Source organism: Convolutriloba macropyga, chromosome 10, assembly GCF_964194025.1.
Source record: "Convolutriloba macropyga chromosome 10, txConMacr16.3, whole genome shotgun sequence".
NCBI lineage: Eukaryota > Metazoa > Xenacoelomorpha > Acoela > Convolutidae > Convolutriloba > Convolutriloba macropyga.
In genome coordinates, this window is record NC_134477.1 from 38,340,017 (window position 1) to 38,362,233 (window position 22,217).

The 22,217-nt window shown below is 34.7% G+C and overlaps 2 protein-coding genes across 14 annotated transcripts in view; one reads left to right on the plus strand and one right to left on the minus strand.

Annotated features, from left to right (window-relative positions):
* The window catches only part of LOC142348016 (uncharacterized), a 53,477-nt gene extending 35,284 nt beyond the window's left edge, over positions 1 to 18,193 (plus strand). Inside the window, exons 4-6 of the mRNA XM_075399183.1 lie at positions 10,471 to 10,642; positions 17,575 to 17,579; positions 18,005 to 18,193. Coding sequence (XP_075255298.1) covers positions 10,471 to 10,642; positions 17,575 to 17,579; positions 18,005 to 18,193 — 366 coding nt within the window. The remainder of the gene's footprint in view (positions 1 to 10,470; positions 10,643 to 17,574; positions 17,580 to 18,004) is intronic.
* Positions 18,194 to 20,410: 2,217 nt separating this feature from the next.
* The window catches only part of LOC142348118 (dynein axonemal heavy chain 5-like), a 242,955-nt gene continuing 241,148 nt past the window's right edge, over positions 20,411 to 22,217 (minus strand). For all 13 annotated transcript variants that reach the window (XM_075399292.1, XM_075399290.1, XM_075399287.1 and 10 more), the window contains one exon: positions 20,411 to 20,806. In XM_075399292.1, coding sequence (XP_075255407.1) covers positions 20,677 to 20,806 — 130 coding nt within the window. In that variant the 3' untranslated portion in view covers positions 20,411 to 20,676. The remainder of the gene's footprint in view (positions 20,807 to 22,217) is intronic.

Here is a 22,217-nt window from a genome sequence, read left to right on the forward strand (position 1 = left end):
ATGAGTTGGGATATTGGTTGCTCAAGAAACATTTTTTTGAGTCTCAGAGACAAGTCAAAGGTTTTTCACTTTAGACTTCATTACGAACTTAAAAGATATTCGTATACTGTTCTTGAAGCTCAAACTTCTCCCAAATTAGAAAATTTGGACATAGAGTCCCAAATTTCAGAATTTAAGTGGGTTATTCACAACGGATTACGCAGAACAAGTCTTATATATCGTTCAGATAAACAACAAGTTACCATTTCACAACATCGTTGGAACGGATATCAGTGGAGTTTTCTGACAAATATTGAATTAAAAAAAGAAGAGTACGAGAACTTACTAGAGCATCTCCCTACACTTTTATCTTATATTGAAAAGTTTAAGAAAGCTTGCATTGACATGGATGAAGGAACTCAAAGTTGATGGATATTGTCATTCTTGTCAACATATTCAATTGCTACGGAAGCATCCTTTCAATGTTTCCCGAAAATGAAAAACGCAAAAACTGTTTTTTAGCGGCCTGTAAAATTTGGGACGAGAATATAAATTTGGAGGAAATTAACCAAAAATTTCCTCATGGAGGACTTATTGGTTATGGAAATTCCTTTTTAGATTTTTTCTTTGCTAGATTGAAAGTTTTTCGATTACATGCTATACTACACGATTCTGCTGGAGCGGTTAAAGCAACTACAAACAAGGGACCAGGATACTGTTACATGTTACCAAATTTTCCAAGCTCATGTTTCTTGGGACATTTAACTGGGTTAATCTTTTGTGTCTTTATTAAATTTTATCATTCTCAAATTTTCAAAATGCTAGACTGCTAATCATTTTTGTAATAATTCAACCTAGAAAAAAGAATGTCTCTCGTTGTGTTTGATATTGAGTGCTTGGAAGGGAAAATTGTCAAGGAGTTGGGTGTTTTCAAGGATGGAATTGTATTGGGATACAGTTTCCTCCCACCCAAAGACTATAAACCTACTTTTCAAGCAAAATGGAACACTAAAAATTTACATGGGATTAATTGGAACAATGGAAAACTGGAATACACTGAGTTGTCATCAATCATTCACCAACATTGTTCACCTACAACAGAATACTTTGCAAAAGGGTTAGAGAAGTGTAATCTTCTCTCAAATTACTTGTGTAAAGATGTGGAGAATCTAGATGATCTTGGTTGTCCAAAAGTTTCCAAACTTCTCAATAACTCGGATACTGACTGGGATTGTAGCAATTATCCGTATCGACACAAAAAGACATTTCACTGTGCAGAGAAGAAACTTATGCTTACGGAACTTGGACTCTGGATTTTTTTGATAACGTATAATATTTGTAATTTCTATTTGTAATTTCTATTTGTATTTGTGATCGTTTTGTAATTTATTATTTTTATTTTACTACTTTTGAAATCAGAGAGAAGTTGCATTCCCAGTTCAAAAAAACTGATTTTCCCTTAAAAATAAGGTATAAATGACCGAGCATACAGATAACGGTTTAAATTTAGGTTATTTTGTCTTTGATCATAATAACCAGGAACGACAATCGTGGAAATGTTTTGGACAGACTTGTAATAGATCTCTGGTGGTTTTTTTGTCCCAATTTTTTGTTATTTTGTTAATATTAGCGTGCTGTATAGTAAGAATAACTCTTGCCGAAACTTGTGAAGAAACAACAGTTTGGATTGCTATCATATCTAGTACAGTCGGTTATATTTTACCTTCTCCTAAACTATGAACAAAATAATCTCTACTAAGGAACGCATTTATATTTCAAAGGTGGGACCAAGCGGGTCTGGAAGATCTTATCTTATCCATGATTGGCTAATTATTGGAACTTTTCAACCCGATTTCGATAAAATTTACTATTTTTATCAACATTATCAATCACTTTACGGTCTAATGTCCAAAAACATTAAAAACATTCAATTTATTCAAGGAGTTGACTTTGAGTTCATTCAGAGTCTACCCAATAATGGAACAAAGTATTGGCTGATTTTTGATGATTCTTGTGAAGAAATCTCAAGCTCGAAAGAGTTTGTTAAAATCGCGACAGCTGGAAGACACAAAGGTCTTAGTACAAAATATATAAAGCATAATCTTTTTCATCAGAGTAGGTTGGGAAGAGATATTGAGTTACAAAATACTCATATAGTTTTATTCAAGTCTCCTAGAGATGTTCTCCAGATTAACACTCTTAGTCAACAGCTCGGGTTAGGATCACAATTAAAAGATTGGTATACAAAAGCTACTTCAATCCCGTATGGTCACTTACTCATTGATCTAACTCCGAAAACAGTCGACTCTCTTAGATTTTGCAGAAACAGTGGTTCTATTCCCACTATTTTTTTTCTCCCTAAAACGAAACAAGAGATTACTTTTTTGAACGATGAACACACAACATCTCTCTACGCTGATAACGTTCCAAACGTATTCCCAGAACTTCAAGAAATCGTTCCTAAGAAATTGTCCAAAAGAATTCATTCAGTTTCTAAACGAATGCATAGTAAACCTTCTCGGGGGACAACTACAGGAAATACAAAAACAAGACGTAATAAAGTACAGAGACGAAATTCATCAACTCGTGTTAAAAAGAACCGGAATAAATAAAAGAAGAGCAATTTTAAGTTCACGAAAAGGAATAGAGCTCATATCAATTTTGACACCATCTATCATTAATCGATTGTCTTGAAATGGAACAGTTTGTTTTGATTCCTCAACACCTTTACGAACAAAAATTCAAATTAGAAGTTAAAAAGTTGGACACTTTTGAGCAGAAACCAGTTTCTGTCCCAACACATTTGAACCCTAATTACAAGGAAATCAGCAACAAAACCAGATCTTTAAAGAACGAATCAATTGTAGATCAAATTTTGAATTCACCGCGAGTCAAGCTATCTCTCAACGACACAATTTTATTAGATGGAAGAGATACAGAAGTAGCTTTTGCAGATTTTATTTTTGCATTAAAAAGAAAGAACGTTGATTTTCCCGACATATATTACACAATACTTGATGCTACCGGAATAAATCCGCAAAAAGTAATAAACAAAGATGCCAAAAGCAAAGACAGAGGGAGCTGGATTCCTTTCAAAATCTGAAAAAGCCAAGCTACAAAGGCTGTATAGAGATGGAAAAGCCGCATATGGATCAATTAAAAATCTACAAAAGGCAAGTGGGTTATCCAAAAAGAAAGTTGCCTACTTTCTACACAGTAAAGATTCCTACACAAAGTATCGTCATGCAACACGACATTTCAAAAGATTACCAGCATTTGCTAAGCAAATCAATGAGATCTGGTGTCTCGATCTAGCTTTTATGGATAAATTATCGGATACTTATAATGGAGTGAAGTATTTATTAGTATGTGTTGACGTCTTTTCTCGCTTTGTTCGTGTGCAACCAATGAAGTCAAAGTACTCTACCGATGCAGTTGTAGCTTTCAAAAAAATGTTGCGTAAAAAAAGTATGCCCGCGAAAGTATGGGTTGACCAGGGAACAGAGTTTAGTGGTGAGTTTCAAAAGTTTTGTATGGACAAGAAAATTAAAATTTACTCTACTAGAAGTGAAACGAAAGCTGCTGTAGCAGAACGAGCCATTAAATCCCTGAAAAACATTATTTATCGCTATATGGAAGAAAATGGTGATAAATACATGAGAAAAATGGATTCCTTTGTCAAAACTATGAACACAAGAGTTAATCGCTCAACAGGTAAAGCTCCAAAAAATATAACAAACAAAGACTTTTTGTCAATTTTTTACAGAAACCCAATTAACCAATATAAACGACCACGTTTTAAAGTTGGTGAAAATGTTCGTATATCAAAAAAAGATATTCCATTCAGAAAAGGTTATAAATCACAGTTCACAAATGAAATATTCAAAATTGTTAAAGTTGCTACTTTTAAACCGCCAACCTATAACCTTTGTGGAGAACAAGGTGATGAAATTCTAGGTAAATTTTATGAACAAGAGCTTTCAAAGTGTATCATTTAAAGATGAGTTCTTTCACTGATGAGTTGGTTTCCAATGCGTCGTTTGATTGTTACCCAAACATTACACTAAGTTCTTTCACGAATTTTCTACCTGAACAAATTAATCTTGATGGAGAATGGGAGGTAGCGATAACAGAACTGTCGTATCCTTCCTTGTACCAAAACATAACAGAGGGTAAATTCTTCTATCTAGATGAAGCAACACCAGATACAAAACCATCGGATTATTACACACTTGATCCAGGTCTATACCCCTCGATCTCTGATATTGTCAATGAAATGAATAGAAAAATTCAGGAACGTGAAAAATATGAAAAAACGCCCATCAAGTTACACGTTAACAAAATTACACAGCGAATTTCTTTGAGTCTTCCAAATCAGAACTCTTTACTTGTCATTTTTAGTGCCGATCTTTGTCATGTCTTTGGATGCGAAGAAGCTGTTTATGGTATGGGTGTTTTCATGAGTGGTGGTGGTCCACATTTTCCCAAGTTTCCTTATGACACTGTACGAATACACACCTTAATGATATATAGTGATATTGTTGGATACAATATTGTGGGTGATACAAAAGCTGCTCTTTTACGATGCATTCCGTTTATATCAAAAGTTCAGAATGGAGATATCATCTCAAAGGGACAATACATGAATTATCAAAATTTTCCAAACTTACAATTTAAAAAAATTCTAAAAAACTCATTCCACAGCATAAAACTCGAGCTCCGGGACTCTTATCGTGAAAAAGTTCCTTTCAACTCTGTTGGTGTGACAAGAGCGGTACTAATGTTTAGAAAAACTTCTGACAATCATTTTTAGATTTAAAGTTGTAGAAAATGGTTGCTGATAGTGATTTACCGTATTTTCGTGGTTATTCAAGACAGAGGGGAAGAGGATTCGGAGCGTTAGCACAAACAATTGGGAGGACAGCTATTCCATTCTTGAGGAGATATGTTGTCCCAGCAGCAAAAAGAGTTGGTGCTGATTTGCTTGATATAGCTGCACCAGAAATTGGAAATGTTCTAACTGGAAAGAAAAAATTCAAATCTGTGGCTGCAGATGTTGGAAAGAAAACATTACGTAAACAGCTAGGTGGTGGAAAAATTAGGAAACGGCGCATAATTCGAAGAATTACCCCAAAAACCAGTCGACGTCGTCGAACTAGAAGAGATATTTTTTCTAAGCTAAAATGAATACTAGATCAACAAACGATAGCAACTTTCGTTATGGTCACTTTACGAACTCTTGCTTGGAGATTTTTGACAAAATTCCTGTTTTGGAACCAATTGAATCTTCTCACGTTCAAGAAGTTTATCCCAGTACTTCATTGGATGAAAGCAGCATTGAGTTCGAGTTTGAAACAGATAGAAGCATATATCTTGATATGAGAGATATCCACCTTCAAATCAAAGTTGGATTACAAAAGGGAAGATTGTTTGATGACTTTATGAAAAAATACGGGCATGGAAAAGCAGATATGGGAATGTCTTTCACAGATGATGATTTACATTATCTAACTCACGTCAACAATTTATTGCACTCGCTCTTCTCCAACTGTGAGGTGTATCTGAACAATCAACAGGTTTACAACTCAAATGGTCTCTATGGACACAAAGCTTTAATTTCCAATGAATTTAACGCTTCCACAAGAAATAATGAAGGTATTTTGGCTTGTCATGGATATGAATTTGAAAAAGAACCCAGCGATTTTGAGAAAAGCCCTTTTATAGATCGAGAGGAAGAACTTTTGCTGAAAAATGGAACTACTTATTACGGTAAATTAGCAATTGATTTGTTCCAATGTGAAAAGTTACTGCTTCCAAATACAAAAGTTAGACTGAAATTGATTCGTGCAAGACCCAATTTTTACATGATCTCCTACAATCCTCACGTCTCCCTTAAAGTTCTTGACTGTTCCCTGTTTACAAGACGTGTTGTTGTTAACGAAGTGTATCACCAGACTATCAAATATCAATTAACTCATCAACCTGCTTGTTACAACTTTATGGAAACAATTGCACGCACATTTATTATTCCTTCAGGACAGAACCAGTTTATTCAGGAAAATGTTTTTAATAATGCTCCAATCAGAGGAGTAGCTATTGCGATGAACACAAATTCAGCATTCACAGGACATTTTCAAGAAAATCCTTTCCATTATCAGAAATTTGGTTTACGAGAACTAAGATTTGTTCGAGGAGGTAGAGCTATAGTATCAGTTGATACAACCAATGACTGTAGGGCATATGTAACAACAATGAAAGCAATGAATTTTAACGAAGAGATTCCCGCGTTACCACATAATCTATTTCAGAACCATTACGTGCTTGTATTTGATCTCACTTCACTTCAAGATGCTGGAGAAAGTATTCATTATCCTGAGCTCAGCGGAGAAAGTATCCGATTAGAAATGTTTTTCGACCGCCCGCTAAGAAGCGTGACAGAATTAATTGTTCTAGGAGAAAGGATGTCCACTGTTAAAATTGATCAGTTCGGAACGGTTGCTAAAAATGTCTGAAGATTTTTGCGTTAACGAAAATTTTTTCATATTTTTTTCAGTTTTTTATGGGTTTTACATCATTGCTTTCTGCATTGGAACATTTTTGGGTTATATATTATCGTCACCCAGTTGCCATTCTCTTCACCAAATAAATTCTTAAAATGGACGTTAACTGGGGGCGAACTAATTCAAACTTTTTTGTTTACGTTCCTCTCCTAATTTTTCTGGTACTTCTTTTTATAATTATTTTATTCTACCCCAAATCCCATAACAATTCTGTTGACAAAATTAAAAAGTCAAGCAACCTTTTATTAGAGCAAGGTAAAAAGTCCAATGATTGTTGCTTTTATGAAGAGAATGAGTCTTTTCAGCTTGACTGTACAGTTAGAAATCCGTGTGTTAATGGTACTTGCGAAATAAAGCAGAGAAAAATTGTTTGTCATGGATAACACTTCCCTGAGACAGATTACTGAACGAATCCCAGAACTCAAATACCGCTATATTGGATCGTTTCCAGCAGATTGTGTTCCAAGGCTACCCACATTCAGTTTTGCTATCATCAACACTTCTCCGAGCAGTGAAGCTGGAGAGCATTGGATAATGATTGCTCGACTCAATCGAACTTATTACTATGCTGATTCTTTGGCTCGTCCAATCACAAAATACAAATTTTTGAATAAAAAGTATCAGAAAATGATACAACAACCAGTTCAGAAAACTGATAATTTGTGTGGACTTTACACAATATTTGCAGCATTTCAACTATTTAAATTTTTTCAAACAAAACTGAACAAGGTTCATGACGTTCATGTTTTAAACTTTATAAGTAATTATATGTAATTAGATAAATTTAATGTAAAATAAGTCGAAGTGTAATAAAGTTGGCAGTAATTTTTTTCTAAATTCCTTAATTCTTCGTTAGTTACTCAAATTTTTGTTGTCGACTTTATTAACTACTCGGCTAAATGTACTTTAATACTCTTTTCCTTTGTACTATCATCATGTAAACGTTTGATTAAATTTGTATTTGCATGTGCTTAATTTGTACTGTGTCTGTTATTTTGTACTTATTAATTCAATTTTTTTCTTTTATTTAATTTTTTCCATGTTATGAGCGCGTAAAAGTCCACTAGTACTGTGACAATGCCAGATCAGCAAGAGGTAGTTTCGATCTACCGACCTCTGGGTTATGAGCCCAGCACGGTTCCGCTGCGCCATCTTGCTATTTAGGGTCGGCTATACCTAATCTTAATACATTGCGGCGGCTATACCTAATCTTAATACATTGCAGCGGCTATACCTAATCTTAATACATTGCGGCGACTATACCTAATCTTAATACATTGCGGCGGCTATACCTAATCTTAATACATTGCAGCGGCTATACCTTATCTTAATACATTGCGGCGACTATACCTAATCTTAATACATTGCGGCGGCTATAACTAATCTTATTACATTGCGGCGGCTATACCTAATCTTAAAACATTGCGGCGGCTATACCTAATCTTAATACATTGCGCTGGTTATACCAATAAACATGTTGAAATTTACTGCGAGGGGAATTATCCGTTAATTCCCGCTACCTGTACAATTTCCCGCCTGTACAATTCCCGTGCGCGCTGCCTGTACAATTCCCCGCCTGTACAATTCCCGTGCGCGCTGCCTGTACAATTCCCCGCCTGTACAATTCCCTGCGCGGAAAGGCCAATGACCGGCTCCCAAAAATGCGGCTGATCTACTCACACTATACTACTAATACCCTGGTCCCTATACTTAATCTTAATACGTTGCGGCGGCTATTCCTAATCTTAATACGTTGCGGCGGCTATTCCTAATCTTAATACGTTGCGGCGGCTATTCCTAATCTTAATACGTTGCGGCGGCTATTCCTAATCTTAATACGTTGCGGCGGCTATTCCTAATCTTAATACGTTGCGGCTGCTATTCCTAATCTTAATACGTTGCGGCGGCTATTCCTAATCTTAATACGTTGCGGCGGCTATTCCTAATCTTAATACGTTGCGGCAGCTATTCCTAATCTTAATACGTTGCGGCGGCTATTCCTAATCTTAATACGTTGCGGCGGCTATTCCTAATCTTAATACGTTGCGGCGGCTATTCCTAATCTTAATACGTTGCGGCGGCTATTCCTAATCTTAATACGTTGCGGCTGCTATTCCTAATCTTAATACGTTGCGGCGGCTATTCCTAATCTTAATACGTTGCGGCGGCTATTCCTAATCTTAATACGTTGCGGCAGCTATTCCTAATCTTAATACGTTGCGGCGGCTATTCCTAATCTTAATACGTTGCGGCGGCTATTCCTAATCTTAATACGTGGCCGCCGCTATAACTAATCCTAATACGTGGCGGCCGCTATTACTAATCTTAATACATGTACGCCTATACCCTATCTTAATACATTAGTGTAGATCCTCTCTCAAAAATGGATTGAAAAAAGTAACTTATTTGTTGAATTTGATGAAAATTCTGTTTGTCAATTCGCATTCACTGAGTCTTTAGATACTTTTCTCGTAGTTTGCAAGCAAACATTTTGACGCTTGGTTGCGTTTCAAGTTGTCTAATGCCAATTGTTATAATTGTTCGGTCTGCTGCACGAATCTGCCATTCATGCCTTGTTTAAAGACGCGGGTTGTTTCTCTAAACAATACCGAAGTTCGCTTAAGTTTAAAATTGACAATATCGACTCTTTCTTGTGTTAAGTAGCGAACAAAACGACGATGCCGACAAAAACTCGTAGAAAATTTTGCCGCTTTTGGCTTGAAAAAAAAAAAAACGACGATACCGACGAATTCTTATGTTCAAAAGCAAAAAATTTCTCGATTAGGGTTGTTTTCCCGCAAAATTGTTATTGAATGTATTCCAGTGTATATTTCAGGCTCATATTTATTATTGATGGGTTTTCTATGATCCATTAAAATTCAGAAATATCCTTCCAATGAAGTTTCTCTGATCAGAGAAAAAGTGCACTAGACTATCGATAGAATTTCTATGAAATTACAATAATCCATCGATGAAATTTGATGAGAGCCAATACGGGGCAACTTAACGCAAGCAATTCAAATCGTCTAGATCTCTAACCAAAAAAAAAGCAGAACACCGCAGAACGTGAATTTTTTTTAATTTATGTACTCACTGGTTTCAATGATATTTTTCAACAAAATGCTCAACAAAATGTCTCAAGTCTGGCTAGGTCGAAAAGTTCTTGCAAAATGAACTCTAGCTACAACTTGAAAGGTATAGCTGATCATTCAAAATTTTGTCTTAGCATCTTGATTGATTATCAAGATCACGGTTGTTTACCACGAATTCTTATGTTCAAAAACAAAAAATTTCTCGATTAGGGTTGATTTCCAGCAAAAATGTCATTGAATGTTTTCCAGTGTATATTTCAGGCTCATATTTAGTATTGATGGGTTTTCTATGATCCAATAAAATTCAGAAATATCCTTCCAATGAAATTTCTATGATCAGAGAAAAAGTGCACTAGACTATCGATAGAATTTCTATGAAATTACAATAATCCATCGATGAAATTCGATGAGAGCCAATACGGGGCAACTGAACGCAAGCAATTCAAAACGCCTAGATCTATAACCAGAGAAAAAGCAGAACACCGCAGAATGTGAACTTTTTTTGAATATATATACTCACTGGTTTCAATGATATTTGTTAACAAAATTGTTAATTAGACATGAAAAGAAAGAAAAGCCTTGTTAGTAAAAAAAAAATGCAAAAAGGCTCTCGCAGTACTAATTGCGGATTAAGACGGCAAAAAATAAATTAGCACTTATTGATAATAAAGCTTATGAGAAATTTGGTTTCTAATGGTGGTCTCAATTAATTAATAAAGCAATTTGCAAAACTATAAGCTTTATTTTTGAAGCTATTTTCTCTGTCATCTTCAAAGCTTCGGCGTGCTGACCTTCTTAGATATATATTTTTCTGGATTATTGATGTCGCATTTTCCTAGGTTCTGTTGGTAATGACGTGTTTCGGGTTGACATCTTGGAAATTCTTCACACGCAACAAGATGGAGAAATTTTGTCTGCAGCAGGCCAGAATAGTGTTTGATGTTATTTTGACCTTGACATCCTGTACTAAAGCATACTTTGCCCACTCAACAGAACAGATGCTTGCCCAAGGTCAAATCAGCTGACCTCCATTGACATAACAGCATTCAAAGATTAAGATAAAGTTAAAAATTGGGAACAAAAAGGCTGTGTTGTTGAAACATTTTAGTGTTCTGTTCTGGGCCCCAGGATTATGAAAAATTTTCCAAGTTACGGTTTTTTTTTATATCGAAACACGTTATTTTAATTTAAATTTAAAACAAAAACATCCTAACACGATTTTTTTAAAACCACATCAAATCCATTTGTCCCCCACTCTCGTCTGTTCCCGGGTCGAATTCGAATGGTTAACTTGCAAGAACTTGCAAGTCTCTTACAAGATAACCATTCGAGTTGCAAGGTACTTACAAGACACCCATTCCATTTATAAGGTTCTTACGAGATAACCATTCGGCTTACACGATAAGCGTTCCGTGCGACGCCCTTTCTACATTTTCCTGGACTAAAAACCATTAAAACGTTGCAACATTTAAATATAATAGATGTGTTGAAGTTGGTTGGAAGATCAATTGGAGACGGTTCCTTCTCCATCCTGGTTCCATTCTTTGGATGAAGATGGGTGGGTTGAAGTAGGGTTGAAACAAATGTTCAAAAATTTCAAAACCACTGGATCAGAAAAATTGTGAGCTAGAAAATAGTAGAAAAATTTAACAACAGACTAAATAAACTTGATATAAATGTTGCTAACAAAATGAAGTTTTTTTTTTGATTTTCGTTTTTTTGCTGAGGAAACATATCCAGAAATAAAAATCACTGAAATAAACTTAAAATTCTCTGTTTCAAACTATCATAAAACTGATGATCTTTTTTTATACCTCCACATGTCGTCCCGCTATAATATAATTGGCAAATTTTCAACATAAAGAAAACTAGAATTCTATAAAGTTTTTTATAATATATTGTTCAGTGTTGACTGAAACTTACAATTCAACTATAAATTTCGCAAGTTCTTACATTTTAAACTCTCCGCTTTGCTATTCTCACAAGCTTTATTCTTCCGACCCCTTTTGAGGGGGAGGACCTTTAATCACAACTGGGTTTTTTTTTGTTCAGACAATGTTGACCAATCAATATATTCATTGTAGAGATTTGTTAGTGGTATTATTAAAAAGCCTGTGTCCAGCGTAAAATAAGGAACCAAACACTTTATTATTGATTTTTGTTGTTTACAAATTATAGAGGTTTAAACTTTTGAGAAAATAGAGTGAGTTCCGTTGTTTTTATTCACATTTTCCGGAACTATTGCCTAAAATTTCGTCAATTTTGCTAAAATATGTAAAAATTGTTAAATATAACACTGTTGACTGTTTTTTAGAGAAAAACAAATCTTGTTGACATCTTTGATTTCATTTTTAGGCGAAAATGTTGGCAAAAAATTTCGAAATTCAAACTTTTTCATCAAAAATTTCCCGAATTAATCTTCTTTAGTCCACTTTGAATAAATTTGACGGAGTTACACACCCAAAAGCAAGTAACACAATCTTTGTAGACTTCAGAGGGATATATTTCTAATTTTACATTCATCGAGAGTAGTCGGAAAGTATGCCGATTTCAGCTAAACTACTCTACGGTTATCAAAAACACAGAAATTATTTTTGATCTTATAACTAAAATATTATCTAGATCTAAAAAATTCTAAAGAATTGAGTGTTCTTAATGGTGGACTAACAGCAAAAACAGCGTTGGTCTTGGTCCAATTTTGGACTGTTACAATCCAAAGAAAGTTGAGATTGTAATCAATCGGTCATTTTCAAAGAAAACTTTCGATTTTTTTATGTTAATTAGAGAGCAGAACAATTCAAATCAGGGCTCAATGTTGATTGGTGATTTGGCTTCCTATGCAGCTCCAAATTATTGTATTAGTAGTCTCTTTACTCGAAACATTATGGTCGCTTTGACTTTCAAAAATGTTTGATTTGTAAAAATAAAACAAGGGCTGAATGAAGCTTGCAACTATTTTTCTATTATTTTGGTCAACTTGTAGCATTTTGTCAGCAAAGAAAGAAAGCTTCTTCTTCCTCTGCTTTCGTCTGGTTTAAAAAATTAATCTTCATTTTCTGCGGTTTTACCAGATGAGTTTTGTTTTTCTGGCGTTGATACTACTAATTTTTTTTCTATTTTTGGCCCATTGGCAACATTTGTTTTCAGATAAAAAAGACTTTATATTTTCGTTTTTTTTTGTTTGTCAATTTTATCAATTTTTATCTATTCCTGTTATTTGAAGCTCAAATATGACGTTATTGTCCTCAAGGAAAAGTGCAAGTGTACCAAATCTAAAGTTTTTAAAGTGTTTGTTATGAATTTGCTGGTTTCGACAAGGGCATTTCGCAGAAAAATTAAACTAATTTTTGATTTTTGTCTATGTTTGACGTTCTTCTTCCAGACGTAAGACATATTCTGAATTTAAAGGTCCCAAGCGCTTTCCCTGGACCAGAAAAGAATTATTTAACTGTTTCCTTTTGTAGCTAATGGCTTCCATGGAATTGAAAATAATTGTTTCCGAAAAAAAATCATTACTTAATGTTGTTGCTTTTCTATTATTCATTATCTGTTCGTTTCCTACTCTGTTTAATGAGAGTTTGCATACCACACCATTGGCATGAAAAAAGTTCAATTAACATTTTCTATGGGGCAAAACTTGGCTTTACGGCTTCCACGACGTTTTCTCGCAAGTTTTAGTTTGTTTACGGTTTTTTTGCATTGAAGCGCTCTGTTGTTTTAACACGAATTTAATACAAAAACAACCAAACACACATTTTTTTAAAACCATGTCAAATCCATGTCCCCCTCGTATATTCCCGGGTGGAATTCGAATGGTTAACTTGCAAGAAGTTGCAAGTTTCAAATTTCTTACAAGTTTTTATAAAGCGATGCATTCCGTTACAACTTTTCAGTCAAAATATACAACTTACTCTCAAGTAAAACATACAAAATAAAAGTTCTTACAAGTTAAGTATGCAACTTAAATGCTCTTACAATTTAATCATTCTACTTACAAGAAATTTACATGATATACAATAACTTTATACGGCTCTTATAAGAAATCCATTGGACTTGCAATCGTCTTACCCGATAACAATTCGAGTTGGAAGTTCTTAAGAGATAACCATTCGGCTCATAAGGTTCTTACATGACAGCCAATGGACTTTCAAAACTCTTTCAAGATAACCATCCCGCTTAAAAGTTCGTACCATAAAACCATCCAGCTTACACGATAAACGTTCCGTGTAATAATAAGTCCGACTCCCCTTCTACATTTTCCTGGAATAAATACGCTTAAAACAAGGCAACATTTAAATATAACAGGTGTGTTGAAGTTGATTGAAAGATGGTTTTGGGATGGTTCCTAAAATTGTTAAATATAACACCGTTGACTGTTTTTTAGAGAAAAAACAAATCTTGTTGACATCTTTGATTTCATTTTTTTTCTAGAATGTTGGCAAAGTATTTAAAAATTCAGCCTTTTTCATCAAAAATTGCCCGAAATAATGTTCTTTAGTCCACTTTGAATAAATTTGCCGGAGTTTTGGACACAACCAAAAGCAAGTAACACAATAATTGTAGACTTCAGAGGGATCTAGTCCTAATTTTACATTCATTGAGAGTAGTCGGAAATTATGCACAATTCGGCAAAATTATTCTACGGTTATCAAAAAACACAGAAACTTCTTTTGATCTTATAACTAAAAAATTATCTATTTCTAAAGAATTCCAAAGAATTGAGTGTTCTTAATGGACTAACAGCCAAAACAACGTTGGTCTTGATCCAATCTTGGGTTGTTACAATCCAGAGAAAGTTCAGATTGTAATCAATTGGTCTTTTTTTTAGAAAAAAACATTCGATTTTTTCATGTTAATTAGAGAACAAAACAATTCAAATCAAGGCTCAATGTTGATTGGTGCAATTGGCTTCCTATGCAGCTCCAAATTTTTGTATCTAGTCTCTTTACTCGAAAGTCTATGGTCGCTTTGACTTTCAAAAAAATTTCATTTTTACAAAAAAACAATGGCTGAATGAACCTTGCCACTATTTTTCTACTAATTTGGTCAACTTGTAGCATTGTGTCAGCAGAGAAAGAATGCTTCTTCTTCCTCTGCTTTCGTCTGGTTTAAAAAAATAATCTTCATTTTCTGCGGTTTTACCAGTTGAGTTTTGTTTTTCTGGCGTTGATACTACTAATTTTTTTCCATTTTGGCCCATTGGCAACATTTGTTTTCAGATTAAAAAAGACTTTAAAATTTCGCTTTCTTGTTTGTCATTTTTGTCAATTTTATCTAGTCTTGTTAATTAAAGCTCAAATATGACGTTATTGTCCTCAAGGGATAGTGCAAGTGTACCAAATCTAAAGTTTGCAAAGTATTTATTATGAATTTGCTGGCTTCGACACGGGCTTTTCGCAGAAAAATTAAACTAATTTTTGATTTTTGACGTTCTTTTGACGTAATTTTTGACGTAATTTTTGGTTTGACGTTCGTTTTCTAGACGTATGACATATTCTGAAAGATCCCAAGCGCTTTCCTTGGACTAAAAAAGAACTTATTTAATTGTTTCCTTTTGTAGCTAATAGCTTCCATGGAAATGAAAATAATTGTTTCCGAAAAAAAAGTATCACTTAATTTTGTTGTTTTTCTATTATTTATTGTCCGCCGGTTTCCTACTCTCTCTAATGAGAGGTTGCATACCACACTATTGGCATTAAAAAAGTCCAAATGAAGTTTTTTGTGCGGCAAAATCTGGCTTTACGGTTTCCACAACGTTTTCTCGCAAGTTTTAGTTGAAGTTTTTGTTTGTTGTCTCTATTTGTTGTTCTTTTTAAAACCGTATGAAAAATTGAAAAATAACAGGTCTTAATGACTTCCTATAGGAACGTATGTGATTATAAACTTGTTGTTTTTTTCTATTGCTATCTAATGGTTTTCATTACTTTGAATTTAATTGTTTGTTAAAATACTAGCCATTTCTTCTTTGCTGTTTTTTTTGTATTTTTTGCCTAATTGTTACCGCGCTTCATTATGGAGTGGTCCCATATCTTTTCTACTTTTCCAGTGAAGTACAAGTTTTTAGCCTGTTTAGTTTTAGTTTTATCTGACGCTATTTTGACTTTTTAATAAGATTTTTCAGGAAAATGGACATAAAGTTTTGGAAATAATTAATGATTGTTGTTTAACGTTGTTGTTCATCTTGAATTACTTTCTTAATAGAGAGACTGATCTCGTCAACCTAATGCGGCATTTTTTACTCTACTGATTTATATGGGTTGCAGGCAATGTGTTTGTTCATACGCATTTGTTTTCGAAAAATACTCTTCCTCATTTAGTTGACATTTATGCCAAAAATGTGGACGAGTGGGGTCGGAACTTTATGTGCGAACGCACATTGCTAAACTTCCTTGTTATATAGAAAAATTTCTTCTTTTAGATCATGAAAATGAATTTTTGGGGATTGTATCATAAACTTAAGAATAAAGTTTCTCACGATCGTAAAGGACGTGCGAGTGTTGATGAGTGCTGATATATCAAATGGGTCAAGGGGCGTTTTTTTTTCGTCTGAGAGTTCGTTCTGAAAATCTTTTTTTGTTTAACATTTTTAATCTATTAGCATTGGTTATGCAATTCATAAAAAGCTGACATACCTAGCTAATCTCTGTGATAATTAAATCATTTGGTCATCACAGCTATATTGTTAAATTTAATTTCAATTTAAGAAATATTAGATTTTTAATTTATTAGTTTCTGAAATTTTTCTTGTAAAATAGACCGTTCACCGACCTTTCTGTTCAAAATTTTGTTTCTTTTATACTGCTGTTCAGTGTTCTATTCATGCAAAGTCAAAATAGATGAACTGATAAAGTCAATTTTTCGAGCATTTCTTGACATTTTAGATTTTGTCTCTGTATTAGATAATAAAAAATAGTTCTCTTTGATATACAAACAGAACTAAATGCATTTTTTGGTCGAAGTTTTTTTTTCTTTTGGCTAGAGTTTGAAATTTTTAATTTCCGTTGATTTGAAATTGTGAACAATCAGCCTTTGAAATTTCTTTTTTATGGCTAAACGGAACAATCAGCCCTTCCATGCTGTTCATAGCTTCTTCAGTGATGTAAAATGCACACTGTTGGCTTTTTTCTGATAAAAATATAAAAATTGCAGTTATTTCAAGGTTTTGAGCGCTTTGTTTATTTTGTTTTTTCGAAATTTAATGATTGCAAAGAAATATTGCTGAGTCATTGTGTTTCTCCTATTTGGCTTGGTCAAAAACAAGATGAAAACTTTTTCTAATGAAACTTCGATCGATGTCGGTATTCATTTGAACTCGTTCTGGCTTCTTCTCGACTATGAACTCTGTACACTGATCAACTCCGTACACTGATCAACTCCTAAATTTGATCAGTAATTCTTTTACTAAAAACATAGCTTCCGATGTTTTTCTCGAAATTTGATAAATCTCCTGCAGCTTTTAAAAACGTTCAACAAAATTTTTCTCCGCTAACTGAGCCATACCAGCTTTGGATAGTTTCATAAATTAGGCCATACAGTCAGCTAAAATTAAGTCTGAAAAGTACTTAGAGAAATTTCTTTGCATGAAATTACCTTACGAAGTTAACTGAAAATAAGGATAAGATTTTGATGTTTCTAGTGTAGATGAGCGAATTTTTTTAACGGAAACTTTTTTGAAATTTCGCTTCTGGTTTTCTATTTGCGTTTGGGAATTATAATTGGTTTGATGTGTTCTCCTTTTTTTGCGTTTTTGAAAAACTCTTATTCAAATCAACACTCTATAAAAGGTTTCTATATTCTTATTGATCGACTTAGGGTAAAAATATTTTGTACTTTGGCTGAAAAAAAAGAAACCTCAAATCATATCTGTTTGTAGACATTTTTAAAACCGTTAATTTCGTTACTAAGTAAATGAGTGCTGTTCTGTAAATGGAAAATTATTGAAGATTCGGTAAGTTTTTAATCTTCTGCTTGCCTATTATGCAACACGAAACTATATTTATATGTAACTGACTTCAATAACCTTGAATTCGGTTTTTATACACCATCACAGCAAAGCTGTGAAGATCACATGATAAAACCATTTGTTAAAACCGATGAGTGATAATTTTCGGAACAAGAGATATCATTTTGCATGTTTATATTGATGTGTTTACATGTCGGATAAGGTTTTCTTTATCATTTTTTCTTGGGTGAATCTATTCTTGGGGCATTATGCACCATCAATGGAATTTGGATATCGCGTTGTTGAAGATGGGTCGGCTCATCAATAGTCAAATTCGGTGACGGCAAAATAATTACCCTAACTTAGATTGATCCGATTTAAGAGCCAGCATCTTTTTGTTTTTGTTTACCGAAACAGTTAACATTTCCCAGGAACTTATGGGACTGGATTGTCACACTGGCTCTTCCGTGGAACTGACTCTGGTCACAATTCTGATATTTATCCTTCTGGCTGGAGAGAGCAGAGTGATTCTCTTCTACTGTCACAACATTCATTCACTCAGACAGTTCTTACAAGACTTTGAGGTCCATCAGTTGATGTTCCAGGCAGCCAACAAATAACAAACTGCATCATTAGATCTATTCTGGCCCCCACTCTCGTTTCGTTTTTGACCCCCAAGTGCGATTTATGTTTTTATATAGCAAAGTTAATGTGCTAAAAACGGATCGTTTCCATTTGAGCCCCTGCGCCCCCCAGTAACAGAGCATGTGTCATTACGTAGTAAATAATTATGTAAAAATATGGCACGTGCGTCATATGCACCAACAAAGCTGTGTGGTGGGGGGACACAAGCGGAAAAGATCCAAAGACAACGGATTGGTATAAAATATGCCCGCTCAGCTTGCTAAACAGTATCTTGGAAAACGTTACCAAAAACTGTATTACTGTTTTAGATTTAATGTTTACATGGCTTAAGGGGTAGTTTCTGCCCACTTTTGCTCCGTTACGATTGCTGAATTGTTTAAAAAAATTAAATAAACGATTTTTTAAATTAATTAATTAATTAAAATTAATTAATTAATGTTTTATGTCATACCATTTTGCACATAAAACCTCCCAGGATGAGGCCGACGACCCAAAACAGGTATGAGACAGACTTTAATTACACTGGACCAGGCCGAACGTTCTTTGAACTCCAGAAAAACAGACTTTGAAGACCTGTATATTTCTCTCATATCAGAAGGCTACGAGAAAACATCAACAAATTTTTCCACTCTTAAATTCAAAAACATGTATATATAAACATTTTGCATAGATGTTACGTATATCCATAACCACGAAGTATTCCATCATTACTGTATTCCATTACGAAGTATTCCATCATTGCAAAAATTCTTTTTGGTACCGGAGCTGCCCCACATAGCGTTTCAGTACCGAAACATTAAATTTGAATTCAATACAGTTCTTCACCATTATATACGAAGTATTCATTCGTTATATTATGTCAATGATATTGTCAGTTGGCTAACAAACTGCACAGAAAAAATTTCGAATTGCTCTTTTTCTGAGCATGATGTGGTTTTTGCTGTAATTAATCTGCATACCATTATTACTGTGATTACTAACTGCAAATCATGCTCATTATGTTCAGTCTATCGAAATTGAAAAATTCGAATATGTCATTTTCGCTTATTCATGTGCATCCAACATTGGTTGTTTTCTGGTTTCGCAGTAATATTGCGGGAAAACGAGGTCGTATTACTTGTGGGCGATTATCTGCCCCCCCCCCCGAACACCACTAAATTGCACCCCCACCCCCAAACGAGCCATCCATCCATCTCCCCCCCCTCAGCACGACGCACCCATATTAATCTGAATCATTTCAATTATCCTCTTGCTGCAAAACGTGACACAAACGATATAGCCGAACTCTTATTTCAAGACATAGCCTCTTTTGCACGTTCTGCCGGAATGTTCACGGCCAATTCCAAGAGTTCTGAAGCTTCTGAGTAACATTTCGGAATAGCTTCAGCCGCGGAAGCGTACGTCTGTGGAATGGATTCGAAAGGACCAGCGGAGCGTGATGAACACTGAACAAATTCCAACAAAGCCCGGAGGATGACTTTTAGTGAATTTCCTTTGGGTTGAATGGATTTTAATGCAGTGAAAGATGATTGAGCGGGGTCTCCATAGTTTTGCGGTTGCTTCGGCTTTTTGAGAACACTGACAATACTTCGTAGTATTTATTCGATTTTCATAAGTGTTTTTAGGATTCAAAATGGATACCTTAAATGTGCAAGTGAAAAGTGAGGCCCAGCGGCGCATGGATTTTGCCCAGCAGCATATTCACGCATAAACAAAACCATTTTCCACAATTTTGAGCTTGAATTAGCGTGACTTTATTGCTGCAATTAGATTAAGAATTACTCAAGACCCAATTCATAGACTTATTTGTTCTTGTGAACACTGATATGGGTAATCTAAAAACCGCCAAATACATTACTGAAATTAATTATCAATTAGGCTTTTGTCCACTTTTGTCTGATTCATTGCTACTAATGTATAGTTTAGATTCTGTAAATATGGACATTGACGGTCTGGACAAGTGTGAGGAAGCTTGTGAACAGGAGTAACTTAATCCTGTTGCTGTTTTCCGCACCTGCTCAAAAAGACATCATGGAGAAATATGAAAGGGATTTTTCCATGCTTGCAGCAAATTTGAACTAAAATTGCTTACTGTGACAAATTGCAACAATTCTAAACACGTAACATGATCGTAAAAATAGTGACATTTTCGAGGACAATTTGACGGGTTACGCTCTTTTCTTTACAAAACATTTACAACCAAATCTGTTTATTGAGCAGTGTTTCAAATTTACAGGTTACATTTATTACAATAATTACATTTCTACAGAGAACTAATTTCATTTTGCAAAACCAGTTGCTCGGTTCACGATATGTGTAGACGAGAGATTTTAGCTGATCTTGCTAAGATTGATTTTAAACTTTTTAAGTGACTCAGTTTTTCAAAAGATGTTCCCAGAGTTTACTCGTTTCGATATATTTTTGGGTTCAGAGTGGTTTCGTGTGTTATTTTGTGAAATTAATATGGCTTCGTAGTGCACCTGAGACCTCGTAGTGCCCATCGGGAGGCGGGCACTTTTTCCTTCTTGATATTGATATGGAAAAGTGGCTCCTGGTTCTGTTCATTCTGGCTAATGTAGACGGGACACCTAAAACATTGAACACCCAATACTGAATAGCAACCAAAGTTTATTTCACAGAGCCACAGTGGTATGCCTTAATGAAAATTGGCTGATAACGTTTTTCACAATTAAAATTGCTCGGTCATGATTGACAGCGACAATTTAGGCATACCACTCCGGCGTAATCCTATTCTTACCTCCTATTTTCATTATATTTGATTTTTATGGAAGTTCGATTTGATTTCAAACTTTGAAAGTTTGAACCAACCGATTTGAAAATGGGCCTAAGAAAAAAGATTGAAGCCAACCTGTTTTATAATTTCACAGAGTGTTAGTCGATTGTTAACTTGGCCCAAGAAAGCGTTGAAATACTCTATGCTATGATAAAATATGATGTCTACTTATTTAAAATTCTTCAAAATAAACAATTTTCTCAAACTGAAATTTTCTCAAGATGAAGCTTCTGCAGCCACATCATCTGCAGAGCACCAACAACCCGAAACCTCAGAGCCTTCACGAACATCAACCATGAACAGAAAACAACCTGACAGATTTGGAGAACCTATACCCACAAACTTGCTTAAAAAAGGTGGGAGGATGTGATGGTTTCAATGAAACATCAAGAAACTCAAAAGTTTTATAAAAGTTTCAAAGAACGAAAGAAGAACTTACCTGACGAACTTTATTGCTGTGTCGATAAGTAATGGCTACAAAAGTAAACTCAATTCTTATTTTGTTTTGGCGCTATCATTATCTTATTGACCTATCAATCATATGTCAGAAGTAAATTCTCCCACCAACAGAAACCTGATTCTAACATCCACCGACCTCCAACTAATGAACTCGATTGTACCCAAGCCATATATGATTCTCATGAAATGTTGATGAAAATAGAAAATCACCTCCGGGATTCGGAGTTAAGATCTATTCACATGCCAATCATGTAAAATATTTTTAGCTAATCTAAATTTTCTCTGTATATTTTCGCATAGATAACCACTATAAATACAAGCTAATTTTTGTATATATTCAGTTCAAAATTTAATTTAAAATTCAACTCATTGAATTCTTTGACCCGTGTTATCGACCACGACAATGGTGTCCAGACCAGCTACAGACAGACAAATTTAGGATCTACAGAATGCAGAATTAGCTACTGCGTGGATTATGTCTTTTGTGGCGAAACGTCGCGCAGAGAAGAAAGAGGACAAGGTCCGATGGTACCGTACAGGGCCTACAGGTAACCAATCTCTTTCTTAGTATGTGCGGGCAAGATGAAATTATTAAACTTAGGAGCTTAATGAGTCCTAGGAATTTGATAGACACTCCGTATAAAGACATCAGATTGGCGATTCAAAATTATATTTCTCCTAAAGAGAGAGTAGTAACGGCAGAAAGGGCTAAATTTCTGTCCGCAATCCAAGGTGTAGGGGAGTCA